The sequence below is a fragment of the Cetorhinus maximus genome, chromosome 17 (genome assembly GCF_964194155.1).
Source record: "Cetorhinus maximus chromosome 17, sCetMax3.hap1.1, whole genome shotgun sequence".
Lineage (NCBI taxonomy): Eukaryota > Metazoa > Chordata > Chondrichthyes > Lamniformes > Cetorhinidae > Cetorhinus > Cetorhinus maximus.
In genome coordinates this window covers 54,571,789-54,598,227 of record NC_135895.1, presented here as the reverse complement: position 1 = coordinate 54,598,227, position 26,439 = coordinate 54,571,789, and the positions used below count along the sequence as shown (strand labels likewise).

Here is a 26,439-nt window from a genome sequence, read left to right as displayed (position 1 = left end):
TTTTTGTAACCTCATCCAATCTTACGTATTTAGATGTCCGACCTCCAATTCTGGCCTGTTGGAACATCCCCGATTTTTATCACCCTGTCATTGGTGGCTGTGACATCATCTGCTAAGGTTGTAAGTTCCAGAATTCCCTCCCTAAACCTAAACCTCTTTCCTCCTTTAAGATGCTCCTGAAAACATACCTCTGACCAAATTTTTGGTCATCAGCCCTAATATAAGTTTGTGGTTCCATGTCAGATTTTTTGATAATGCTCCTTTGAAGCGCCTTCTGGTGTTTTACTACTTTCAAGGTGCTATATAAATACAAGTTATTGTTAAAATCAATGTAAGAGTAATTGAACTGTCCAGAAGTAGTGAATTACATTATATAAATGCAAGTCCTTTAGGTTTCCCCTCAACTTTCAAAATGTACATTTACATTGTATAAGGAAGGAATGGTGGCTCAGAAAAGGTGAATGAAAGGGCAGAATCGCAGAACATATCCATTTTAATTTCTCCTAACGGCATTGCACCACCCAGGAGCACAACTCAGTCAGTAGTGACAAAGTGGCATGGTTGCTCAAACAAATGCGCAGTGCATTTCAGTATTTAAAACATTGAAATATACTAATTTTTTTTTTGTCAAAAAATGAATCCTCATTCTCAGTACTTAAAAATTATTCATTCTTCATGTCTTGAAAAGTATTTGAATCAGACTTTGCCCTAAGATGCAGGCTGTATATCTGAAGTAATTCATTTGTATCCAGTTGATCGCTTGAGTGTCCCAGTCCTTGTAGCAATAAGCTATACTGGATGGACCAGACTATTAAACTCCTGGTTTATAAATGAATTGAGACTTTGTGGTACATTAGAAAATAAATTGTTCGTACAATAGAGTATCAAATGCATGCAAAGGACCTTTATAAGCTTATACCATGCATTTTACTTGAAAAAGTAGCTTTGTGTGTACATGTTTCTTTGCACGTTCCTGTATCAAATGAAGCTTATGGCATAGACCAATAAACAAGTGGATGGATAGGTTTCAGGTCACAGTGTCAGAACATGCAAACTTGGTAACTGCTGAGAATTTTCTGAATATTAGATTGGTGTAATTTCAGATGTATCTTAGCTGCTTACACTATGTATCCATGAAATAATGCAAAACAACCTAGAATATTTGAAAGTCTGATTTGAAAAATTCTTATAAATGATTTTGTAAATCTCTGTAGAACTCGGCTTTTAATTATGTTGGAATGCATTTGAAATGCAATCTAGTTAGATCAGGTAATTTTTACCTTGTACTTAGATTTTTCACAGTTCCAAGTTGCTTATTGCTGTAAAGTTCACAATGAAAATGTAATATGAATTAACAGTACTTTAAAATGAACACCAAGATTAAGCATATTCCAGTGTTTTGGAATAGTCTACAGAATGACTGAAATAAAAAGATCTATGACACTACAAATTCAAAAATACTGACAACCTAAATTTCTGAAAGGGTTTAGAATTGATTCAGTTCACGTTAAAATGATCTACTTACTGTCTGGGGTGTTTCAGTTGCCCCTTATTTAGTACTCTATTAAAAGTCTGCCTGGTAGCAGACATTTTGTGCATAGTTTCTTCCAGTGCTGTGACACCAGTAAATTTCCATTCTAGTGATGCAAATGTGGACAAGGAGGCTGTGGGAAACACTTCCTCCATTCTTGATATCACTGGAGCAGAATTTTTTGCTAGGTATTACTGGATAAAGCTGTAGAATGGACTTCCTTGGTTATTGGTTAGTACTTATTCACTTTTTAAAACTGAGGGCTCCCAAGATACACTTTTTTGTGAGCAAATTGAATTATTTTGTCAAAGAACTACCTGACTAGGCGACGTCAGATATTCCTTTGGCACTGATCCGACAATATTGTATTTGAGAGTGAAATGTGGTAATTATGTATATTTAGTTTTGCCAAAAGGGTTGCCATAAAAGGCTTTCTGCAAAACATAAAAGGGCTGTACATGACAAGTCAAGATAAGGTGCATTTAAATTACCATGACCTGCGAAGTTGAGTATTAAAATGCATCTTGCCATCCTGTGGCAGTTTGAAGCTATTGCACATAGTAAAACCATGGACTGACTTTAGTCCTTGTTGCTGTGTCTGCTATGGTTGCCTTAAAATTTGATTATATCATCATGATAGCTTTATTTTTTTTGTCTTGCTTTAATGTATTTATGTAAAGAATATAAATAACTTTTTCCTATTTGCAAGAATCAAATAACTGAAAAGTTTTAATGTTTTCCGACAAGTGATAAAACGTATTAAATTTCTATGTTCTATCCTGCTGTTTATGTATTTGTCTATATAATTGCAACGTGTGGAGCAGTTTGCTTTACTCCACCATTTGCATGTATAAAAAGAAACCTCTGTTAAACTCAGTGCCAAGTTTTGAATTTTTTCAAAAAAATCTTAATAAAAGCAAAATACCGTGGATGCTGGAAAAACACAAGAAGTCTGTTTCTCCCTCCACAGATGATGTCAGAGTTAGTTTCGAGTCCTTATGCTCTGAAGAAGTCTTATGGACTTGAAACATTAACCGTTTCTCTCTCCACAGTTGCTGCCAGACCTGCTGAGTTTTTCCAGCATTTTCTGCTTTTATTATAGTTTTATCCTATCTTGCTGATTTCACAATGTAATGTTTACTAATGAAGAATTTAAGATTTATGTGAGATGCCTGAAATGAAATGTTGGGCAGTGGGAGATTGGAAACTAATAATAAAAAACTGATACTGAAAAGAGTCAGATCAATCAGAATCTGTGGAGTGTGTTGGAACTGGGGCAAACTTGATAATCCAAAATTTGAGCCAGCCAGTTATGCAGTACTTCAACAGACTGTTAACAGACCAGCCAGCCTTGGTCATTAATGACAGCTGAAGGGATAGACTGTAACTAGGACCTGTGGATTCTTTCCACTTGACTCCAAATAACTCATCTAACTGACCACCCTCATAGGTAGGATGGTGCTTGATGAACAAATGATAAGCTTACAAATGCTTTGATTTTTCTAGTTTTAGTCATGAGACTTTGCGGTCTTCAAAGGAAGTGTCTGGTAAAAAAGCTACATTTGGAAAACTGTTTTTCATTAAATTGGGAAGCGTATGACAAGAGGCAACGATTCAAGCAAGTAAAACACAAATTGGAACTGACACCACAAAGTTTTTAACAAAACGCTGAGTGAGCAGTACATAGAATGAGCTCCTGGCTAGAATAGTGAAGGAAAAATCCCTTTAATTATTTATTAACAATCTGGTTGTCACAATGGGAATAATTTAGCATCATTCTGGATGGAAAAACTAATTTGTGCTAAGTTATTTTCTCATAACTTAGTTTGTGATAAATTTTGGGAACTTGGTTTCTGACATTGAGCCACTTTTAAGAGTGCAGAACTTAAACTGACATGGGTTGTCCAATTCATATTGTTTCTGATACTTTGGAACTGGAAGTCTCCTTGCCAAATTTTCCAAACTGCACTCATATCAAGTGATACCCCACATTGACAAGCTGCCTCAAAATTTAACTAGCGAAGGTTTAAAAGTATTATTCCACTTTTGTTTCTTATGCCTCCACATAATTGCTTATTAGGCTTATTAATGAATTTTCATAGCATCAAAACAAACATTAAAGTTTAAGCCTCTGACAGTTTTTTGACTTGGTAACATAGCAGCCAAGCAGTTTTAACATGCCTTGCTATTTCAGATACTTATTTCACAATGACCCATTTTCTTTTCTCTTGGAGACATAGCTACCATGTATTTTGAAAGTATCTGACATGACCATGGTAATATTTTTTTAAGCCCAGAGTTCAACTCTAATTCAAATTTATGGAACGGTTCTCTCTTCCTGCTGTAAAGATCCTATTCCAGTTACTGGAAGGTTATGGTTGCTGCACACTGAACTTGGTAGCTCTGAACCCAGTTCAAAAGAATGTTTTCTGAAATGGAATAATGTCACATTGGTGCATTGGGAGATGGTATGAGGTGGAGATTGAAACATGCATGTCCTTGCAGTAGAGAGGAGGAAGCTTCACTGCATATTACACCTATACTATGCCTTAGGAGTGCTTATGATTTGGTAATTGTGTATTCTAGCATTAGAACACAACATTAACTGAATATTACCAAAAAATTATATTTTTAAATTGCAGTTTCACAACTACTTTTGCCTGGTGAGCACTGAATTTGACAGCAGTTCTTGTGATTTTTGTACTGTTGTGACTATAACCAGAAAATATTGACCATTGACGTGTGCAACTTGTCTTGTTTCTGAAATATAATGCACTGCATGATATAGATGTTATCATGGTTGCTATTTGCACTTTAATAAAGTACATCAATTATTTACATTTATGATCTCATTTTTATGTAATGTCATCAGGTGTTGCAATTGACTCCTCTTTTGCCACTGTCCTTTTCAGCTGTGGTTTGAATCCAACACAGATGAATCTTTCTCTGTTTTCAGGTTCAGGCAGTTCCTACTGGACATGACCCATCATATCAAACTATTCATAGGGCATTAATGGACATTAAACTGGCATGATTACTGAGACTAGGCTGGTAGTTTAGGAGGTGGATGCTTTTTTGACCACAGGTTTAAAGACTTACTGGGAGAACCACCAATGTTATATTCATTGTGTAATAAAGTTGCATTAAACTGTTTATAAAGAACAGGCATTTTAGAAGGAATTCTATAAGCATTACCTGCCACCTGGGTACACTTATCTTTTAAGAAGAGCTTGCTGCCTAAGTGGAATCATTGAAGCCTAATGCCCTCTACAACCAGGTTGCATAACAGCCATTATAATGAGCTAGCAACACCAATTTAACATGGTCTGTATGACTACAGGAACAGCTATGCACTGTGCATTTCCAGGCCTACTGCCAGTGGAAACCAGTCAGCCATCATTATCACACATCAAAAGTGCAACTGCTTTACTCATCCACTATATCTCATTTCTCCATCAGTTGAAGATCATTTTCAAATTGATCTAATGTCATGATCAATCTGTAAAACAGAATGGCCTGCTGGTACATCAACTCCAACACTGCTGATCCAGAAACCCTATGCTTCATTTCTGAAAAATGGATTCTACTGAAGACAAAGTTCAGCTTGATTGACACCTTGTCCAGGATGATCTTGAAATGGTCACTTAATTAAGGCAGAGTGCTACTAGGTGTGTGGAAATGTGTTCCTGTGTGAGTTGACATCTTTAAGGGAAGAGAAAAGCAAAGAATAAAAACTATACTTTGGGATAGTCAAACTGTACTGTGGGAGTAGGATAAAAATAACCAAAAGTGGAATTGAAGTTCATCTACAATAAAAAAAGGTCAAAATATGCTCTTTAAATTAGTTTTAGATTATATTAAACCTCCAGCACAATTGAAGGTTAAATATAAAACTTTAAAAAAACACAGGTTTTGTGGCTTTTAAAATCAAAGGCCCTAAGTCAATTGCCTACAGAAATAGAAATGAAACCTTAATATTCAATACAACTCCAGCAGTAACTTCAAATGTTCTTCAGAGTAGCTTGCTGCAAATTAACAAAGATCACAAATGCCAGAGATCTAAAATAAAAATGAAGATCAGGTTCTGAAAGAGGAAAAGATTAGCAGAGGTTAACAGGTCACTTTCTGGAGCAATCCTTGAGTGGAGGGTTAAACCCAGAATGTCAAGCCCCCTTTCTTAATTGCCGTTTGATTCACAGTGCACTTTTTTTTATCTTTGCTAACCACCTTAGTATTATGTGCATTTCACTGTGTGGACAGCATGACAAAATTTAAACAAACACCACCAAAAAAATTTGATTTACCAATAGTGTGAACAGGTAAAATGAGAGAGAAAGAAGAAAACCTGTAGTGATTACCTGTAGTTTCCTGTTGGCCTAGCAAATCTGTCATGCAGCTCTGGTATTTTAAACTACAGCACAGACTAGTTAAAGTTGTTAGTGCACATTCTTTTACATTCCATTGATTCTACTCCTTAAACCCAAATAATGAGGTGTTCTTTGGAATAAAATGCACAGATTAACTATTTGAGCCAGAGACACATTATCAAACTGTCAGTGATTTATTTTAATAGTGAATTACAGAAAATTTTGTTAGAAATGCTATTTCTTTAAGCACAGTTATTGACAGTGGACAGGCATTTTGGTGTGCTATTGAAATGATTGTGGTTTAAAGTGATAGCTATAAATGATAGAATTCTAATATGAAAGAAAGTCTTGTTACATATATTACATTTTCTTTTAAAAAAGCAATCATTTGAAAACAGTGACTTGTTCATTCCCTTCTTTCCAAAGTGAAGCATTAATTCTGGTTTCTGTAAATAAAAAAAATCATTTTTGAATACAAATTATTAATTATTATTACTATTTTTTTTAGACAATAAAGGTACTTACCCAAATATTAAGTGTTGTACGTGAACATAACCATCTAAAGACAAACAAAACAAAATAACCAATAGGGTAGTTTTGTAGATGTGGCTTCAATTTTAGCTAACCAGTCACTTTTGAAAATGCTGTGTAAACATTCTTGTTTCTACCATTTTTCATTGTTTCAGAGGATATTAGTTACACAATCTCCTAAAACCAGCTGTTTAGAGTTTCATCAGTGTGCACTACAGATTGAACAGAAGGCACACATTGGTATTAGTTCTAGGTTTGTAGTGGAAAACTGGCAAAGCTGTTTACAGAAATATGTGAAGTGTAAGCCCAGTAATCAGTTGTGACCCCTTCATAATCCGTGCAGCATAGTACAATACAAAGCTTGAGCCATCAAGGCACTGTGTTGGGGGAAAATAAGCAACATTTTCTATGCAATTAGAATCTAGTGTGAACATCATCTGTAACAAGTGCTACTTACATTTGCCCTCAGCATTCCGACAGATTATTTGGTTTCCTTCTCCGACATCTATTACATCCAGCTTCTCTCCAGATTTTATGGGTAAATAAAAAGGTCCTTTTTTTTCTTGTACAGCATTATGCTCCACAACTGCAATGTTCTCCACAACTATCTCTTTAGTATACTAGGAAAATATTCACAAAAAGTTGAAATGGAATTTGTTCGTACATCACAAAATACATACACATGAGGAAGCTCAGCTGGAAAGACAGCTGAGAATGTCCCTGTTACAGCATCCAGATGTTTCTTGAGTTTTTGCCTTCACTACTTTTTTCTGGATGTCCATTCCACATCACAAATCCTTTGAGAAGACTCAGTCCTAAACTTTATCACTTTAAACGTATGCTCCTTAGTCATGTCCATCACCATGCTCGACTCCATGATCACTAATCAGTCAGACTGCTTACCCAACATCATGGATAAGAACTTTCTTCAGTTCAACATAGTTTATAAAGTTCCTGCGCAAGCTCTATGAGCCCTAGGGACTGATCCCTTAAACATTCCTTCCAGCTTGTTTAGTCAGACCCAAATGAAAGCTGCCTTAGTACCTTATGTAAATGTCACAAACTTCAAATTCCACATCTTAGTCAACACCCAAGACTGTCCCATTTCCACCTGTCCATCACCTGCCCCTCTGTCCTTAACTCTACCACTGAAACCTAAATCCACACCAGTCATCTCCTGGCTCAATTATTTCTATTCATCCACATGCTGATGCCAGCTTCATAAACTTAAGCTTTTCCAAAACTCCAATGCTTGTATCCCATTACATCCCACTTCAAAAGCATTCTTATCCTTTTCAGGACATTGAATTTAAAAGCCTTGTTCTCATCTATAAGTTTCAACCCCTCCCTAACTCCATAATCCCTATTCTTGCAACTGTCATTATTTGAATTTTTCCATCCACTCAGCCTTCATCTGAAGTGATCTGCTATGTTATCGTTGCCCTCTTTAAACCCATAGTACCTCTCATTGACTTCAAAAGCTGCTCAATTTACTTCTGGAACCAACCCTTAACTTCGCTTCAATCTTTGACATCATTGCCTCTGCAAAGAACTTTAGAATGTTGTCTTGACTTAAGGGCACAATAAAATATCAAATTGTGCTTTTTTTTGAACAAAATTCTATAGCAGCAAATGCAACATGCAGGCATAACAACTAGGATCAGCCACATTTCTGATATTCCTACTATGGGCGGAGTTTTACAGCTGCTTCGTGGTGGGAGCGGGGCCAGAAAATGCAGTGAGCCATTCAAAAGTCCACTGACTTCGACGGGAGTGCCCATAAAATTCTGCCCTATGTTGTACTTACTCTCACAATAGTGTCAGATTCAGGCAGATTCTTTTCAATACTTCTGCCACCGATGTATATAGGCCTTGAAAATCTGTGGGGTGGGGGAGGGGGTGGTCACACATCTCTGTCAAAGTATCAAGATGCACCTATTCCTGGGACAGCCAAACGTAGCAGGGTCAGGGGAGATCCTCAGGATTTGAATGTTTTCCAGGGTGGGAGTGGGTTGGGGGAGGGGGTAGGGGCACTTCTAAGAAAGGGGCCTGCACTTTTAACTTGAGTCCTGGTGTGTATGGTGTTCCATACCCCTCCACTCCCCAGGAGAAATGTGCAAAATACACACATGATTACATAAGGCTGGGTTTTACGGTTTCCAGCAGGGTGAGTGGGGTGGATCCGGAAGTGCACGGTACGCTCACTCCCACCCCTGCTGTTTCATCACAGTGAATCAAACATCCGTTGGCCAATTAGCATCCACCTGGAGGGAAGGCAGCCAATTAATTAGCTGTGTGATGGAGGATTCCATGCCCAATCGAGCTTTTAGGGTGGGAAATCCGGTGGGAGACAGGTCAGACTGGTAAGCAGAAACTGGTCATGGTTATCTATTTAAAGGAACTGGCATTAGTTTGTTGACAACTTGAGGGGAGATCAACATGTGTTCACAAAAGTTGTTAGAAAGAAAACCGGTGGGAAGACATAATCCTTGGGGAAGGATCAAGTGAAGCATTGGAACAGGAGTAGGTGAAAGTATGTTTTCCCATCCTGGCGACTATTGTACTAGCACTGTCCTATTCAGGAACCTTGCTGTTGAGGAAAGAACATATGAGCACACCTGTCCTTCCTGAATTAGAAGTTTTGAGAAAGAGTAATATTCTTCCCTTTAATTCTGAATTTCCTCCTCCATGGAGAGAACAACAATCTGTCCATTTCCAGAAGGATTACATTTGAATCTGCACCACATATTTCATCTGCCAGGCCAAATGGAGGGGTCCAGACAAAGGATGGCTGCACAGTTTGACAATAGCTCCATAGTTCGACAGTGGCTCTTTGCAGGTCCTCCTCCAGATGTGTGTGATCGGCAGGAGATCCTCATGCCAAGAGATGGCAAGAAGAGACCTTCCCGCCAGTCCAAAGAAGCCTAGACAGAGATCGCAGAGGAGGTCAGCAGTCACAGGATCATCCAAAGGACCTGGCTGCAGTGCCGGAAGAGGCTGAATGGCCTCTTAATTTTGTTGGGGGGAAGCGTACAATCATTTTGTAGATGGACCTATAAGGGAGGGTGTGAGGATGTCAAGTATGGGATTACATATTTACTGGGTCACGTGCAGAAGGCGGAATAAGCAGACATGCCACACTGCATGGCACCAGGGGATTCTGAGGAGGATCTGAAGTACAAGACCTGTTTGTTTGCAAGCATCATTGCGAAGTGGTGGCTGCCGACAACATACATGTTGGCCACACAAATAACAGCATTATCTTTCCATGGAAGACTTACAACAATGTCCCTTTATCTTTGCAGGAGAAAAGCACACTTAATGCCTGTGAGAGGTCATGGACCAGAGGTGGAGCACTAAAACTGGCCATTTTGACTCCTCTGCAGCAGAAGGTTTTGGAGATGGCAGGTTGGTTGGTCATGGACAGGCTAAAGGACGGCCCTTGCGTGGTGATATTCCAATGGCTGTTAGCTCTCACCTGGAAAGATGGTACTGAATGGGGATAGTGGGAAATTAGGGAAGGGGGCAGGGATGGGTCTGACTTTAGCAGCTTGCAACATTTTGGGAGGAATGTGTCTCTTGATTTTGAAGGGGCTGAGGTTTAAATCCCAGTTACCATTTTCCATGGTGAGAGTGTAGGAAATGTGTATATCTGAAGTCATCTCAACAAATGATGGTGTCCTTCATAATCCTCATTTGCTCCCCCCACAGGGGGGCCACCACATGAGGGACCCACTTTAACTTCTGAGGAGGAGGAGGGAGCCTTAGAGGGTGCACTATCACATCCTTGCACAGCACACAGCACCAGCTCAGATACACGCACCTCAGTGGCTATGCGCGAGTCACTGGAAAGGTTTACACACACTGGTGCAAGCACATCACAATGTGTTGATGTGTGCGAAATACCAAAAGGGGCGAGTGTGAAGATATTACTGTATAATGAATTCCACATTCCTAGTTAAATCATCACATTCTAAGAGATTCCTCTGCCATCCAAAGCATGTTGCACATCAGCTTTTACCGCTGGCTAGCTTGGCTCCTCCTTGTTGTCCTCAGACTTATGCTGAGACTCTTTAGCAGAGGATGTGGCTCACTCCATTAGATCATCCTCTTCCAGGGCCTCCCCTCTCCAGAGGGCCAGGTTGTGCAAGGTACAGCAGACCACGACGATGAGAGAGACCAGAGCTGGAGAATATTGCAGAGAGCCATCTGCATGGTCCAAGCATCAAAATCTCATTCTAAGTAAGCCAATAGTCTGCTCAATCATGGCTCTGGTGGATGCATGGCTCTCATTGTACTGCATCTCAGCCTCTGTACACGGATTTGTCATCGGAGTCATGAGCCATTGCTTCTGTGGATATGCCTTGACTCCCAAGAAGAATCCAATGGCTCTGGGGGACAGAACATCCCTGGCACCTGGGTGTGCCTAAGACGTAAGAGTCACAATTATTCCCAGGATAGCGGGCACACACCTGCATGATCCTCTGACGAAGGTCACACACAAGTTGCACATTAATAGAATGGAAACCTTTTTGATTCACAAATGCCCCTGGCTTTCCTGATGGAGCTTTGATAGCTAAATGGATCCAATCGATGACATTTTGAATTTGGAGTATCCAGCTATACTTGCAAAGCCTCTACAGCTCTCTTGGCCTGACTACCGTTATCTGTGCTGAATGTAATGAATTTATTTGCTCGACTGAACATTGCATCTGTCACTACTTTTATGCAATGGCGTGTTGAGGCTTATGAAATGCTGCAAAGGTCTCCAGCTGATGCCTGGAATGACTCCGATACAAAGTTCAAGGCCACTGTTATCTTGAGAGCGATAGGCATAGGGTGGCCACCAACGCAATTGGAACTAAATGTCCTCAACCAGCAATTCTTAGAGGTATGTCACTGTCTCCCTAGAGAGATGCAATCTGTAAAGTCACTGGAGCTCTGACAGCTGAAGATAGGTAATCCTTTGCCTGTACATTCTGTGCGCAGGATATTGTCTTCTCCTACCTCGGCCTGCTCGCTGTTGTCTCTCTTCTGCAGGCCCTTACACAGCAGCAGGACCCTCACCTGCCTTGACTGTAGGGTGAACCTGTTCTTGAACAGCTGCTGTCTTCAATCTCCATCTCCTCCCCACAGGAGGAACCACCTCCTCCAGATTGCACAACCCCCATGGGTGATAGCAAACTCCAGTTCCCATGCTGGAGTCCTCAACCTTTATTATATTCCTGTCCGTCGGCCCCTTCCCTCTCTCCTTCCTTATTTGTTATGGCAGCCTAAGAGCAGTGAATAGATAAAGTGCAATAAGATCCAAACGCTACCATCTTTACCAGCAGACTCTGCTGCTAAATGTAGCCACAGTTCCACTTGCAGGCCTTTTATTCCGCCCTTGCTCCTCCTTGTACCTGGCATGACTCACTCCCAAAATGTTTTCTGTGTGCTCAGCAAAAAATGAAGTGGACAGCGTAAAATCACAGTTGATTGGATGTTTAACAAGGTCAATTGCTCAGTAATTGGATTTTAAAAATGGGAGGTGGGCTTATGATTTCGGGGCTCACGCACATTTGGAGACTGGCATGATGACATGGGGTTACTGACCCAACGTCATCATGCCACCTTTTACATAAGCGTGTGGGGTAGGGGCGGCGAGCCCAATTTGTGGCTGTTAAATTCCAGTCCAGTCTTTTAATCAACAAAACTCAGCAGGACTCTTCCTGCTGACCCTAGTTTATCCACCATGTATTTTCAGTGAAAATCATATTGAAATATTTTGCAGAATGCATTTAATTGGGAAAGTAAACTCACATTAAAATTTTCTCTAAATTCTTGCTCTTTTAACAGTTTCTTTCTGTCCACTTTCGTCTCCTTTTCTTCATTTAAATCTTTTCTCTTGCCTTTGAATATTCCTTTCGCCTTCTCTCTAGTAAAATGAAACAAGTATTTTACAGTTCCAAATTTAGGTTTATTGACAAAAAATGACATTATGCTTACAAAAGGAACAGAATATCATTCCGCTTTGTAACAGAATTAAACATCTAAAGCCAATATAATGTTGGCTGTGGAGTGCTTAGGGTTAACCTAAAGATATAAGATCTTATTGAAGTTCTTTATTTGAAGTATATAGGAAGTTCGATTTCCTATGTTATTTGTATTTATCTCAAAGCTTTATTTTAAAATGCATGCCAGCTTTTTTTTTATAGTGAAAGTAGAATATTGAAATTTGTTAATGATGGGATTAGGGTGAGCTCCAATTGAAGAGGAAGCAGTGGCACAGGCACGATGGGACAAATGGCTGCTTTCTGTACTGTAATTTCTGTGACCTGTTAGGGATGCTAATGGTTTGGTAGATGAATGTTCTAGTTACTCATGTTCTTGCAAAGTTTTTTTTATATCGAGCAACTGCAAGTTTGCAGCTGTCAAATGTTTTGAAAAGAAAACTACCAATGCAGTAATTTTAAAAAAACTTAAGTATTCTTGTGTTCAAATTTTCTTTCCTCCCAAAGGCACCACCCCTTATTGAGATATATTTCCACTGGCACTGCACCCAAGGGACCAGTCTTTCATTTGCAAATCTATAGTCTCAATCTGCAATTTGACAATGGTGAGCACCATAGCCGTGCCCAATTTTGTTCTTGTCCAACTTACATCCACACGCCTGTTCTAAATCCAGCAACAGTGGATCGCAATCAGAAGTGGGAAACCCCCTAGCCTTCATTCCCCTACCCTGCCAACCTAGTAGTGCTGATGTCAATTATGGAATTCTACTGCAACCCAGCTGAGATGATTTGAGACTTTCCTGATCTGTATTATTTAGTATTGCACTGAATGGGGCATTTATTTATTCAAGTCAAGCGGGAAGTTTGTGAAGCTCTAATTTAAACACACACAAACACACGGGACAAAAATCTGGATCCAAATTATCTGAAGAGTGAGGAATATATCGGTATAATTTACCAATTTGATGTGGGTTGTTGTTAACATGACAATTACAAATCACAAGTTTTCACAATTTAAGTTCACTGCATAATTTTTCTACATTGCACCATACTTTATAATTGTTTTCATATCATAGAATCCCAGATGAGCTTCTGTAGAGCAAACAAATTTACACTTAAATGACTAATAGGATTGAAAGATGGAATGTGGATGTGTCTTGGTTTCTGTGCTGAGAATTCATGGTTTTTAGGTTTAAGAGGAATGATATTAAAGTTCATTGATGATACTAAATTAGAAGCCATAGCATGGAGAAATAAAATAGAAGAATGCATCAAGAAGACTGCATTAAGGCATAGGTGGATTCATGGAGTGGGCCAAGGTGGAAGATATAGTTCAATTGTGAATTGTATATTTTGGGAAAAGTGACTATAAAAGGCGCATGCCCTTAAGCAGGATTCATAACAGAGTGAATGGAGAGAAAAATCTGATGATTCATAGTTTTTTTTAAAAAGTGGGTGTGCAGGCAGGAAAGTTTTCAAAAATCCAAATTGGATTCTTAATTTTATACACTTCAAATAAGATCAATGAAGTGATGCTGAATTTGTGCAAGGAATTGGCTAAGTCTCAGTATGGGCAGCACACTAAGACCGGTATGAGGGTGTGTAAAAAATATAGTAAAGATTCACCAGAAATGATACTTTATAAAGAAAGACTCAACATTTGGGCAACATTTCACTAGGAAAGATAATTTTAAACAGGGATCAAAATGATATTTGCATAATTATGACCAGTTTTGAGAGAATAAACAGTGAATTACTAATTATGAAATTGGTAATAAGGAGATATGAACTGATGACTACTGCTAGATGAACAAAAGAGGAAGTCAGAAAATATATTTGTTCATAAAGGTTATTAGAAGATAGAATGCTTTACTTCAAAGCAGATGTAACAGAAGTACTTTTGCAGGCTTACATTTCATAAGGTGGCTTTCTGTACGATCTTTATATCATTAATAATGAACACCACCACCTGGAAGTTCCCCTCCAAGTCTCACACCATCCTGACTTGGAAATATATCACTGTTCCTTCACTGTGGCTGGGTCAAAATCCTGGAACTCCCTCCTTAACAGTACTGTGCATGTGCCTGCACTACTTGGACTGCAGCAGTTCAAGAAGGAAGCTCACCACCACCTTCTCAAGAGCAATTAGGGATGGGTACTAAATGCTGGCTTAGCCAGCGACGCCACATCCAATAAATGAATTTTTAAAAATAAGCAACTAAAAATTTAAACCTTTTAAAATCTACTTCTTTGACCAAACTTTTGGTCACCTGGCCTAATAGCTTCTTATCATATTTTGATTTATAATGCTCCTGTGAAATGTTTTGAGGTATTTTATAACGATTCACAGAATTGGCCATTCACCCCATCATGCCTATGCTGGCTCTCTGAAGGAGCAATTCACCTAGTGTCACTCCCCTGCCTTCTCCTTGTAGCCCTGACCATTTTTCCTTTTCAGATTATACTCCAACTCCCTTTTGAATGCCCCGATTGAACTGACCTCCACCACACTCTCAGGCAGTGCATTCCAGATCCTAACCACTCGCTGCGTGTAAATACTTTTTCTCATGTCTTTGCTGACAATGCCATTGCTTGTTTGCCAATTACCTTAAATCTGTGTTCTCTGGTTCTCGATCCTTCCATAAACAGAAACAGTTTCTCCCTATTTACTTTGTCTATACCCTTCATAATTTTGAACACCTCAATCAAATCTCCTCTCAACCTCTTCTCCAAGGAAAACAGTTGCTTCCCTTATTTGCTTTTTCAATTCCCTCTGAACTTTCTATATTCAGCCTGGTTCTCGGTTGTATTATCCAGCTGACATCTGTCATAAGCACACTATTTCTTCTTCATCTTAATCCTGTTACAGTCAGGGAGAGAGATGATGGGATAACTTTTCTCCTTTCTCCTCACCTCTCAGATATCCACACCAAGATGTGTGTTTAGAAGGAGTATTTTACCTTCTTAAGTGTTGTGACTTTTAGGAATAGACACGAAGCAGGCTTTTGAGCAAGTTTAAAATCAGAAGAAAAGAAAACGTTTATTCACACAATACCCTGAAATGTAAATGCAACGAAAAACACTCATTCCCTCATGCACACAGGTACAAACACACAAGTAAACATGAATTCTAGAGAATGAAGCATGCAGTTAGAATATTAACAGAATACAAGAAGCAAATCATGTTCAGATGGAGTTCTTTAAGGTGTACACTGTGCAGGCCTAGATGGGTTTTCCCTCGTGATTCTTTGGAGATGAATGTAAGTTGGAAGTCTCTGGATTTCCAGAAGAGGTTATGGCCCACTGTAGAGGTGAATCTTTGCAGGTGTAAATGAATTAGTCTCCTCACACTGCCTGAGGAATGGTCCCACGTGTCCTGATGGTTTCCAGACTGATCTGGTTTCTGTCTGGTGCTTGGAATAAGAAAGATTGGTTATCTGAAGAGAGTTTTGATCATGTGACCCCCATGATCAATATTTCCATTGTCCACATAACCGATTTGAAGTTAGAAGCCATGGCGACACAAGGGGGTTGAATGGTGGTTGACCACACCTACTTATAAAGAACTGATTTCTGCACACTCTCTTTGTTAAGCTTTGAACTTGGAGATGTAAATTCTGGGCTTGAGTTTTAAATACCCAGTCAACAGGAGGTGTAGATTCACAAGTGGTGTCACATTGTGAATGTCTCCAAGGGAGGGCATTCCACCCACGGTCATTTACATTTTAAGAACTTTCCAGCAACATGTTCAGACATGAATTAATCCTTTGTCTATCTAAATGACCCTTGACAGTCATTTTGGGTAGCATTTTGACCACTTTTTAAAGTTAATTTCAAAAAAGTTCACACTGACTGAAGTCTGAATCTTGAAAGTTAGGAATATGATATCCTTATTGGGCATGACAATCCCTATATCTTCTTTTATCTAGGGAGCTCTGGATTTGTTTGCCCTAGTACCTTTCCCATTTGTTGGAATATACTTTGACTGTGTCTGAACCATCTCTTCTTTACAGGCAGCTCATTGATCAATTACCATTTGCCTGCCAACTTTGATTCCAATTTATCCGGGTCAGGTCCATTCTCACCTCACTGAAGTTGGCTTTCCTCTGGTTGATTATCTTACTCTGGATTGTTCCTTGTCCATTTCCATAGCTAATCTAAATCTTATGATATAATGATCACTGTGCCCTCAATGTTCCCCTACTGACACTTGATCCACCCTATTCCCAGAACCATGTCTAGCAGTGCCTCTGTTCTTATTGGACTGGAAACATACTGCTGTAGAAAATTTTCCTGAACATATTCTAGGAACTCTGGCCCCTCTCTGCCCTTTACTACTATGCCAGTCTATGTTCGGATAATTAAAGTTCCCCTTTATAACTACTCAATAATTCTTGCTCCTCTCTGTAATTTCCTTGCAAATTTGTTCCTCTATATCTTTCCCATTGGTTGGTTGCCAATGTACTACACCGAGCAATACAATTGCAGCTTTTTTGTTTCTTAGCTCTAGCCAAATAGATTCTGTCCTTGACCTCTCTGGGACATCATTTCTCTCCAGCACTACAGTGTTCTCCTTAATCAAAATCACCACTCCTCTTCCTTTCCTATCTTTCCCAAACACCTTGTATCCAGGAATATTTAATACCCAGTCCTGCCCTTCTTTAAGCCAGGTCTCTGTTACATCCACAACATCATATTTCCCCATGGTAATCTGTACCTGTAATGTCAATCTTATTTACCACACTCTGCATTTACATACATGCACATTAACCCTAATTTAGATTTTATTACTTTCTTCCTTACTCTGAACCCACCTTATAACTTATTATTAGTACTATCTGTCTCTCCCAGTATACTGGGCACCTTGGTATTCCTTTCTGATATTACCTCCTGGCTCTCACATCCCTGCCAACTTGGTTTAAATTCTCAAGAGCATTAGCAAATCGTCCTGCAAGCAAATTAGTCCTGGCTCTGTTTAGGTGCAACCTGTCCAACCTGTACAGGTCCCACCTCACCCAGTGCTGATCCCAATGTCCCAAGAATCTAAAGCCCTCTCTTGTGCACCATCTTTCCAGCCACACATTCATCTGCTTTATCCTCCTTTTTCTATACTCACTTGTGTGTGGTACCGGGGTAATCCAGAGATTACTACTTTTGAAGCCCTGCTTACTAATTTCCTACCTAGTTCCTTAAATTCTGACTGCAGGACCATATCCCTCTTTCTGCCTATGTTGTCGGTATCAATGTGGACCACAACTGCTGGCTGTTCACCCTCCCCACTACAAAAGTGCTCTGCAGCTGTTCAGTAACATCCTTGACTGGCACCAGAGAGGCAACACACCAGCCTGGATGCATGTCTGCAGTCTTTATGTTCCCCTACCTATCGAATCTCCTATTACTACTGTTCTTCCAGTCTTCTTTGTTTCCCCCTTGTACAGGTGAGCCACCTGTGGTGCCATGGCCTCAGCTTTGGATGCACTTGAACCATCACTTTATTCAGTAATCAGAACTGAATACTGGTTGGAGACTGAGATGCCCTCAGAGGACACCTGCCCGTTCCTCCTTGACTCTTTGGTGGTCACCCATCCCTCTTTCCCTGCATACTCTTAAACTGCGTGGTGACTACATCTATAAACGTGCTAATGACGAAGTTCTCAACCTCATGGATGAACCGCAGTGACTCTAGCTACTGCTCAAGTCCCGAAACCCAGAGCTTGAACTGCTGCAACTGATGACACTTCATGCACACGATTGTCAAGGACATGAGAAACAGGCCAGAGTTTCCACATACCGCAGGTGCAGCTTTGCCATTCGTCTATTAGATAATAAACCTTGCTATCACTAATAGAACTTACTGCTACTAATATACCTTACTATTTAAAAATAAAGACTCACCAGCTACTCACTTTCCTTCTGATGATGTCACTTAAATATAGAGAAGCTAACTGAATTCTTTACTTACATTTTTAAATGATTTTAATTTTACAGCTGCTTAGATTCACTCCCTAACTTTGGAAAAAGTGAAACACAGCAGCAATACTCACCAGCCAATCAACTCACAGCTTTCCTATGATTTTACTGTTTATTTTTTTCCCACTTCTTTCAAACTCAGGTGCACTACCCAGTCACCAAGTCTCTCCTCAGGTAAGTGATAAGCCTTGCACTTAGGTCTCAATTTAACTTCCTCCCGGTGCTCCCGATTCCTCCCAGGTCTGCTCTAGTGACTGAGTCTCTCCTCAGGTAAGCGATAAGCTCTGGGCCTGGGCCTCAATTTATCTGCTTCCAAAGCTTCCTGATTCCTCCCAGGTCCACTCCAGCTCCCGAGCGTCTCATTAGGTATTCTTGGAGCATTTCAAGTAAGAATGCATTCATTGATCCTGGTTATCTTATGTCCTATAGGATAGTTTTGAGAGGGGTTTGGAGAGACAGGTACTGTGTGTTATCTAGGATGGAGTAATAGAATAGATGACAATTAAGGCAAAGACTGTAATTGATAAGAGGCTTTTCAGGGGAACAAGAATAGTTAAGAATAAGGGTGCCTTTTTGGCGTGCATAAGGAAGACGTAAGACCTAGTTTATTGCAATGTTCTCAGAGCAGAACTGGGTATGACCAAGGCAAAACAATCCTAGTATGACCACCTCAGAACTTTGTGATGGTCTTGGCTGTAAATGGATTATATTAGATTTGTTTTTTGATGATCAGAGACTAATATAATTCACTTACAACAGAGAATATAATATTCTTAATTAATGGTTTTGAATAGGCATTTCAAGAGGAGGAATATTAAAAGGATACAGGGCGATGGATGAACTAAACAGCTCTAACTGAACAGCTGCCTAAGGGTCTGTCTCCTTCTGTACCATAATTTCTATGACAAATATACAAACTCTTCAACATTTTAGATATAAAGAAAATCACAAATGCTTGAAATAAATCATGTAAAAAACACAAGAAAAGCTTGAAAGACATACTAAGCAAATCAACATCCAAAAGAGGGGGTGAACATTTCAAGTGAGACTCTTCTCTAACCTAACTACGCAAGTTCCAAGTTAACATGTCAGGTTGATGGCCTTTCATCAGACTAATGAAAGGTCCTTGGCGTGAAACATTAACTCTGTTTCTCACTCCAAAGATGCTATCAGGCAGGCTGAGGATTTCCAGCATTTTCTGTTTCTATTTCAGATTTCCAGCATCTGCAGTATTTTGCTTCTGTACAAAAGTTTTGAAGCTGGGACATATTTGAAATTTTGAGCAACTTTTTTTTTCAGATGTGAACTCAACTGCTGTGCATTCCAGCATTTTCTGTGTTTTATTTTTGCACCCTGGTTTAGTGTGTAAAATCATTATTTTACCTGGTCACTTTAGCATCTACAGTGAAGCCATCTGTGAAATTAAGCAAAACAGTTTACAGAAATTATCCTTTTACTGTATATTATTATGATCCCAGTTAATGTTAACACTGGACAAGCCACAACCCAGGGCGATAGACTTTAACATTTTTGTTATATAAAGAAACCGTGGAGGACAGTTATTAAACAAATTCACAGGAGTTTACTGAAGAACTTATAACATAAAGAATAAAACATTTATTTAACAAGGAAAAATGAACTATATTACAACAGACAAAAAAGGTTGCAAAGATCTCAATACAAACAGAAGAAAATGAATTCAAACCCTCAATATTCCTTTTATCCCAGTATTACCTTTATAGACACAAAAACCCAGTGAAGATTTACCATTACCTTACACCAAGGCTTCTTGCTTGGACTGGCCCAGCTGCAAACAATTTTCTTCTGGTGGATTTCTGAGCATTCATAAGATGCTTTTTCCTCAGCTGGTGGTCTCTCTGAGACACCCAAAATCCCACTCTAAACTCACTATTATTTCAACTGCAGAGCAAACACGAGTTCCCTAAACTCAGTCCCCAGCAGCCTTGCCATATTTCTTATCAGAGAACTTAGAACTCCTAAATTCACTCTTTCCCCTACACATTCTGAACTTCTTTTCTGTCTATCTGTGTATGTCACTGGACCCCTGTCGCTAGGCAACAGCACAATTTTTTCTGCTTTGTGTTCTTTTTCCAAATCACTAAATTACTAACCCCTTTGTAACCCACCCCTTCACTTCAAGAGTTGTAAAACCGCATTAAAAATGCATGTATCCAAAGGAAATCCAGGAAACCTGATTTTTTTGCTAGGAGGCCCTCCAGAATTCCCGGCACCAAGTTTACAAAGAAACTAAATGAAACTGAAACCATGTTCACCTTTCTTAACTCACAAATATAAATATAAATTAAACTTAAAAAGTTATACATTGTTCCTGACAATATCCATATATAATTTGATGAATGCCAAGAGGCACAACTTACCCTCATTACTGCCATCCAGTTTTAAAGCGGGAAGAAAGAAAATAAATTAATATCCACAAATCTGGACATAGTTACATATTTTATTATTAATGATGAAAACTATATTCAATTATAGTAATTATTTAGCTACCATCCAACAGACATTTAGTGCAAAATCATATAAATTTAAAACAATGCAATCCTTTTAACAGAACTGGAATCACTGAATGAGATAGCTGATCCACATGATGGACCCAAATGACACCATCAGTGCAAAGCCTGATGGATTTTGCCTACTCTCGGTAGGCCAACCGTCCAGCCAATCAAATTGGCAACTGGATGACTGACAAGCTCTTCTGCACAATTTCTGGCTGGTGTTCCAGGGCAACATACTTAAACGGTTGAATACGCCTCTTAAAAGTAAGTTGCATTTACTTAATCAACATTTTTCTTTCAACATGAAAGTTGCAGGTGGCTAGAAGGAGGTGAAATTCTGCTGCAAGGTTTCCTGGTACCCCTAGAATGTTGCTGGCAGCACTAGAAGGAAAAGTGGGAAAAGGATCCCACCGACCGCACTCAGAAATGCTGGCTATAGGTGGGAGAGGAAATGAGTTTCAGGAGCATCACTGGAGGGACCTGGATCCAAATGTAGGGATCAGCAAGGTTTTGTGTGAAACAAGACAGGACAAAACCTTTGAAGAATTTACTCCATTATACTACAGTAACATACCCTTAAGCATTTTACACTGTTTCACGCCCGCTTGTATTTATGTCTGGAAATTTGACTAAAATTTGCCACTGTGCAAGGATTTGGTTGAAGGATTGCTTTCATAACAAGTCTATTCATTTAAGATACCAGTCGACTGAACGTACCAACTGGATAATAAGTATATGGTACTTATGCAATAATATTCATTTTCAGCCAGGACACAGTCCATATCACAAATCTCCACCTATATTCTCAATCTTGGATACTTAGTACATGCCAGGAAGTGATTAAACACTTTGCATTGACAGAGAAAAATAGCAGGACCACTTGGTACATGCTACATTTTGTAGTCAAATCAAGAATAGTACAACCAGAAGTAAGATTTAGCAAGTACAAGCTCCACCAGTAACAGTATTGGAATCAGGACAACATTCTACAATAACTACTACGGCAATCTGTAAATGTGCCATTTTCTTCAGGTTTCAAGAGGTATAATATATACGTCACTATACCTTTCAGTTTCTTCCAAATTTGTGTTTATTTCTCCAGTTCTCTTTACATTTTCTTCACGCTTCCTGAAGATATTTCCCCAGCTAGTCTTACTTGTGTCTGATTTGGATATTCTGTCTCTATAAAGACCATAGAAAAATATCAGAGAATGAACTAGTAAGAATATAGATTTAGTTGCCTTCACTAATTTCACTAGAAATGGTAAATAAAACTTTTGGATGCATGGAAGATGGAGGCCGAAACATCACTGATGGTCACTGACATGCTATGTATATCATAAGGTGTACATGATGTCTTGCTGATACAGGGTCACAGGCACAAGTCAGCACCTGCAATAGACAGCACATGCAATAGTGAGCATCTGACATGGAGGCTGTACTTTTATACTCTGGCCTCATATGGTGTCACAGAGACGTCACTATGCTGCTTCTTAAAAGGTACATGTCATTGTCTGCATTGGCATGCATACAATATCACTACATCCCCCTTTTCCCTTTTGATAAAAGAAAAACTTCTATAGTTTTTATATACACAAACATAACAGTGAATATAACAAGATTGAATCACGATATAGGGTCCTTAGACATGAAGATGACACTTTGGTGGGCGTATGACACAACCGCATCTTGTTCTTGTGTAGTTGTGTGTGTACTGTGGTTGTGCATTCTCGGCTTGTGTTTCTCGCTCGGAATTGTTTACTGCAGGATCATCTTGTCTTATAGTGTGGGTACTTGTGTTGTTCTCTGTGACTGAAATAACACTCTGTGTCTGAGTCATCGTCATTCTGATTCGTCTGTGGTTCAGCATGTGCTATGCAAATGTGCAAACGGTTCCTTCTCAGGATCTGTCCATTTTGCATCGCAACTTCGTATGACTATGGGCTGTGTGCACTTTTGCAGTACCATTCCTTGTGCCCATGTCTTTGTGTGGTGATCCTGTACGCGCACGCTTTGACCTACATTTAATTGTGTGAGCAATTTTGCTGTATGGTCACGCGGCCAGGACATCCTCTCTCTCTGTTCTAATAAGACGTCATAAGCTTCTGTCTGGACTGGGAGTAGATGGGATGGGAGAGTGGTTCGAACTTTCCTCCCAAACATCAAGTTGGCACATGATGGTAGACCATCTCTCTGTGGCATGGCACGAAGACTGAGCATAGCAATTCTGAAATCCTGCTTGGTTGCCTCACACTTTAGATGTGTTGCTTTGATCTTTTTGATGGTCCGTTCTGCCAATCCATTGGACTGAGGGTAGTGTGGGGAAGATGTGATGTGTTTTACACTCCACTTTTTGCATATGTCCTGGAAGGGTTGTCTTGTATATTGAGGACTGTTGTCGTAGACGATGGATTTAGGCACATCGAACATGCTGAAAACAGAGGCGAGTGTGTCAGCGACTGTAAAACTGGTTGTGTTTTTGAGCTGGTGAAAGACAGGGAATTTGGTAAAATAGCTAGTCACCAAGATGTAATCTTTGCCATCTAGATGGAATAAATCAGTGGCTATTTTCGACCATGGAACAGCAGGGATTTCATGTGAGTGGTTCTCTGCTCTGTTGTGGTTGGTGCACCTGACAGATATGGCATGTTTTTGCCTTGTTAATGCTTGGCCAGTAGACTGATCCTCTGGCAAGGTGTTCTGTTAGTTCTGTGCCCATGTGTCCGCCATGTAGGTAACTTAACATGGTTTGACACATTGCTTGAGGTATGAGGACTTGGTTGCCTTTGAATATAATGCTCTGGGAGATGCCCAGTTCATCTCCTTAGTGCCAGAATGACCTGATAATTTCACATCAGGGATGTTCGTGATCGGGCCAACCAACGTTAATGACTTGCTTCCTCTGTTGCAGCTGTGGGTCTTCTTGGGTGGCCTGTTGGATCATTCCGGCTTGACTTTGCCCAAAGTGGATCAAATCAATGCGGAGATTGTCTTCCACTTCATATTTGATATTATCAAAATGGAGGTCTAAAGGCACATCTCTGTTGTTGGTTGGGTTGGGTAACCAACTCAGAATGTCAGAGATTACCATTTTAGAGCCTGGTTTATATTGGCTATCAAGGTGGCAGCCACGAATCTTCACGGGTAGGTGCTGGAGCCATGGATGAGGGGTTTCCGGCAGATCATCTCCAGTGGCTTGCGGTCTGTTTGGACTGTAAAGTGTTTTCCAAACAGATACATGTGGAAATGTTGGATGTCAAATACAAATGCAAGAGTTTTGTGTTCAATGTTAGGGTTGTGCAGTGGTGACAGCCTTTGAGCCAAAAGCAACAGGCTTGTTGTCCTGTAGTAAGCACGCACCAAGATCCTTTTGTGATGCACTAACCTCTAGCGCAGTGGGTAGAGGGGTTGTAGTATTGCAGGACACATGAGCTCAAAGACAGGGCGTCCTTGAAACTGTGAAAAATGCGCTGGTGGTCTTCGTGCCATACGTCTGAGGAGGTCCCCGAGCATGGAAACTTTGGCTGCAAAGCCCACGATGTACAGAGATATAAAGTTAAAAAACCCAAGATACCTTTGAGATCATTTTTGTGTTGTGGGGTAGGCATCTTTTGTGTATCTTCTATTTTTACTGGAACAGGCCGAATGCCTTGAGAGGAGTAGATGGAGCTGAGAAGTTAATCTGGCTGACATGGATTTGGCATTAGGCACCACTAAAAACAAGACCATGCTTTCTGGCTGCCTTCATGACCATGTGTTGGTTGTTGTCATGTTCTGCCTTAGTCTTGCCAAGGATTGCTATGTCGTCAGTGATGCATAGGCACCTGGACACATCTTCAATGATGCAGTTCATGTATTGTTGAAACACGTCTTGGCTCACCGAGAGCCCAAACAGCAAGCACAAGAAGCAATACCTTCGAGAAGGGCTACAAAAAGTGGTGAGCTCTTGTGATGCTGGTGCCAGATGGATGGACCAGTAGCCATTCTTGGCATCCAACTTAGAGAAGTAGCTTGCTCTCGCAAACTTGGGATTCAGTTCCTCAAACATGGGGATTTTGTCAGGACATCATTTTAGTGCCATGTTTAGTCGTCTTGGGTCCAGGTCTAAACGTAGTGAGCCATCCTTCTTTAATACTCAGGTAACAGAATGACACCAGTTAGTATGGTGCTCGACTTTTCAAATGATTTTTTTGTGTACCAGTGTGTCCAACTCTGCTCTGAACTTTTCTTGGAAACGGATACTACACTTTCTAGGTGAGTAGATAGTGGGACGAGCATTGTCCTTTAGGTGCAGCACTGCATCACCCTGAAATCTCCAAAGCAATCTGGGTACATGGATGTAAGGTCCCTTATGGAGTCAATTCTTCCTTTGGTACATTCCTGTGCTGTGATAGTGGTCTCTACCACTTCATGGATAGTAACCATGTGTGTGTGTCACTGCATACTGGCAGATCAACGATTGCCAGGCCACTGGTTTCCACGACATAAAAAATCTCTGGTTTCCACCTGGATTTTCCGTATTGGCATTGTATTGTGATGGTGCCAATGCACAGGATGTCAGACCCATTGTAGGCGATAAGCTTGTCAGATATTGACTGGACTACGCTGTGCCATTTTCCTGTGTATGTGGCGTTGAGAATGTGCAATGTAAAGATGTTTGCACTTGCACCGGTATTGATTTTTGCTGTACTGTCCATAGTTCACATTTAGAGTGGCAAAAGCTTCAGCTCTTATGACTCCATCCACATGATGCACAAGGTCGACATGATGTAGAGTTTGGCTTGGATCTGTACACTGTGGTGTATTTGGGGTGTCTTTCACTTCATTGATATATTTACATTTTGCAGGAGGAGCCTTGGAACTATCATTTATGTCAGATTTCTGTGGAATCCTTTTTTGTTGTGAGTTTTGTACTCTGGGTTTGTCTTTGTTGCGTTTGCGACACATTTTTGCCCAATGTCCTTTGGTGGAGCAAAGTTTGCACATGTCGAAATATGCTGGACACTGTCTGAGTAAGACCACACCGCATGCAGGTTTTGGGTGTCTTTGATGTTTTGGTTATGCAGCAATGGTAGATTCGTGATCGAGGGCTTGAAGGTGCTGTTCACCAGCCACTAATTCCTCAAATTTTCTATCTTTGTCCAGTAGTGCATCTATTGAGTAACCTTTGGCTTTGTCTAGTAGCACTTTCCTAAAAGACTTGATGGGTGTTGAAGTGATGACAAGCTCCATCAATCTCTTTGCAAGGTCTTTGGGATTGAAGTTGCATTTGGCTCCTTTGCACCGGCACCTGCCTACAAATTTATCAATGCTTTCACTTGGCTGTTGTCTGTACGACATAACTTTAGAATTCACAGGCTAGAGTTTAACTCGGACCTTTGGTTGATCTTTAATGAATTTGAAGATTTTAAATCGGGGTCCCTTTGGTCTTCATCGGATAGACCTGATGAATTTACATGCATTAGCCCCTGGTGCCACGAGCAATTAGTAATTTGGCAGCTTTTTTTCTCTTG

The 26,439-nt window shown here is 40.0% G+C and overlaps 1 protein-coding gene across 1 annotated transcript in view; it reads right to left on the bottom strand.

Annotated features, from left to right (window-relative positions):
* Nucleotides 1-26,439, bottom strand: part of LOC144692413 (uncharacterized) — a 113,171-nt gene that overhangs the window by 5,771 nt on the left and 80,961 nt on the right. Inside the window, exons 17-22 of the mRNA XM_078561238.1 lie at nt 21,982-22,108; nt 19,776-19,806; nt 12,232-12,346; nt 6,887-7,049; nt 6,424-6,457; nt 6,301-6,344 (exon numbers count right to left, since the gene is read on the bottom strand). Coding sequence (XP_078417364.1) covers nt 19,792-19,806; nt 21,982-22,108 — 142 coding nt within the window. The 3' untranslated portion in view covers nt 6,301-6,344; nt 6,424-6,457; nt 6,887-7,049; nt 12,232-12,346; nt 19,776-19,791. The remainder of the gene's footprint in view (nt 1-6,300; nt 6,345-6,423; nt 6,458-6,886; nt 7,050-12,231; nt 12,347-19,775; nt 19,807-21,981; nt 22,109-26,439) is intronic.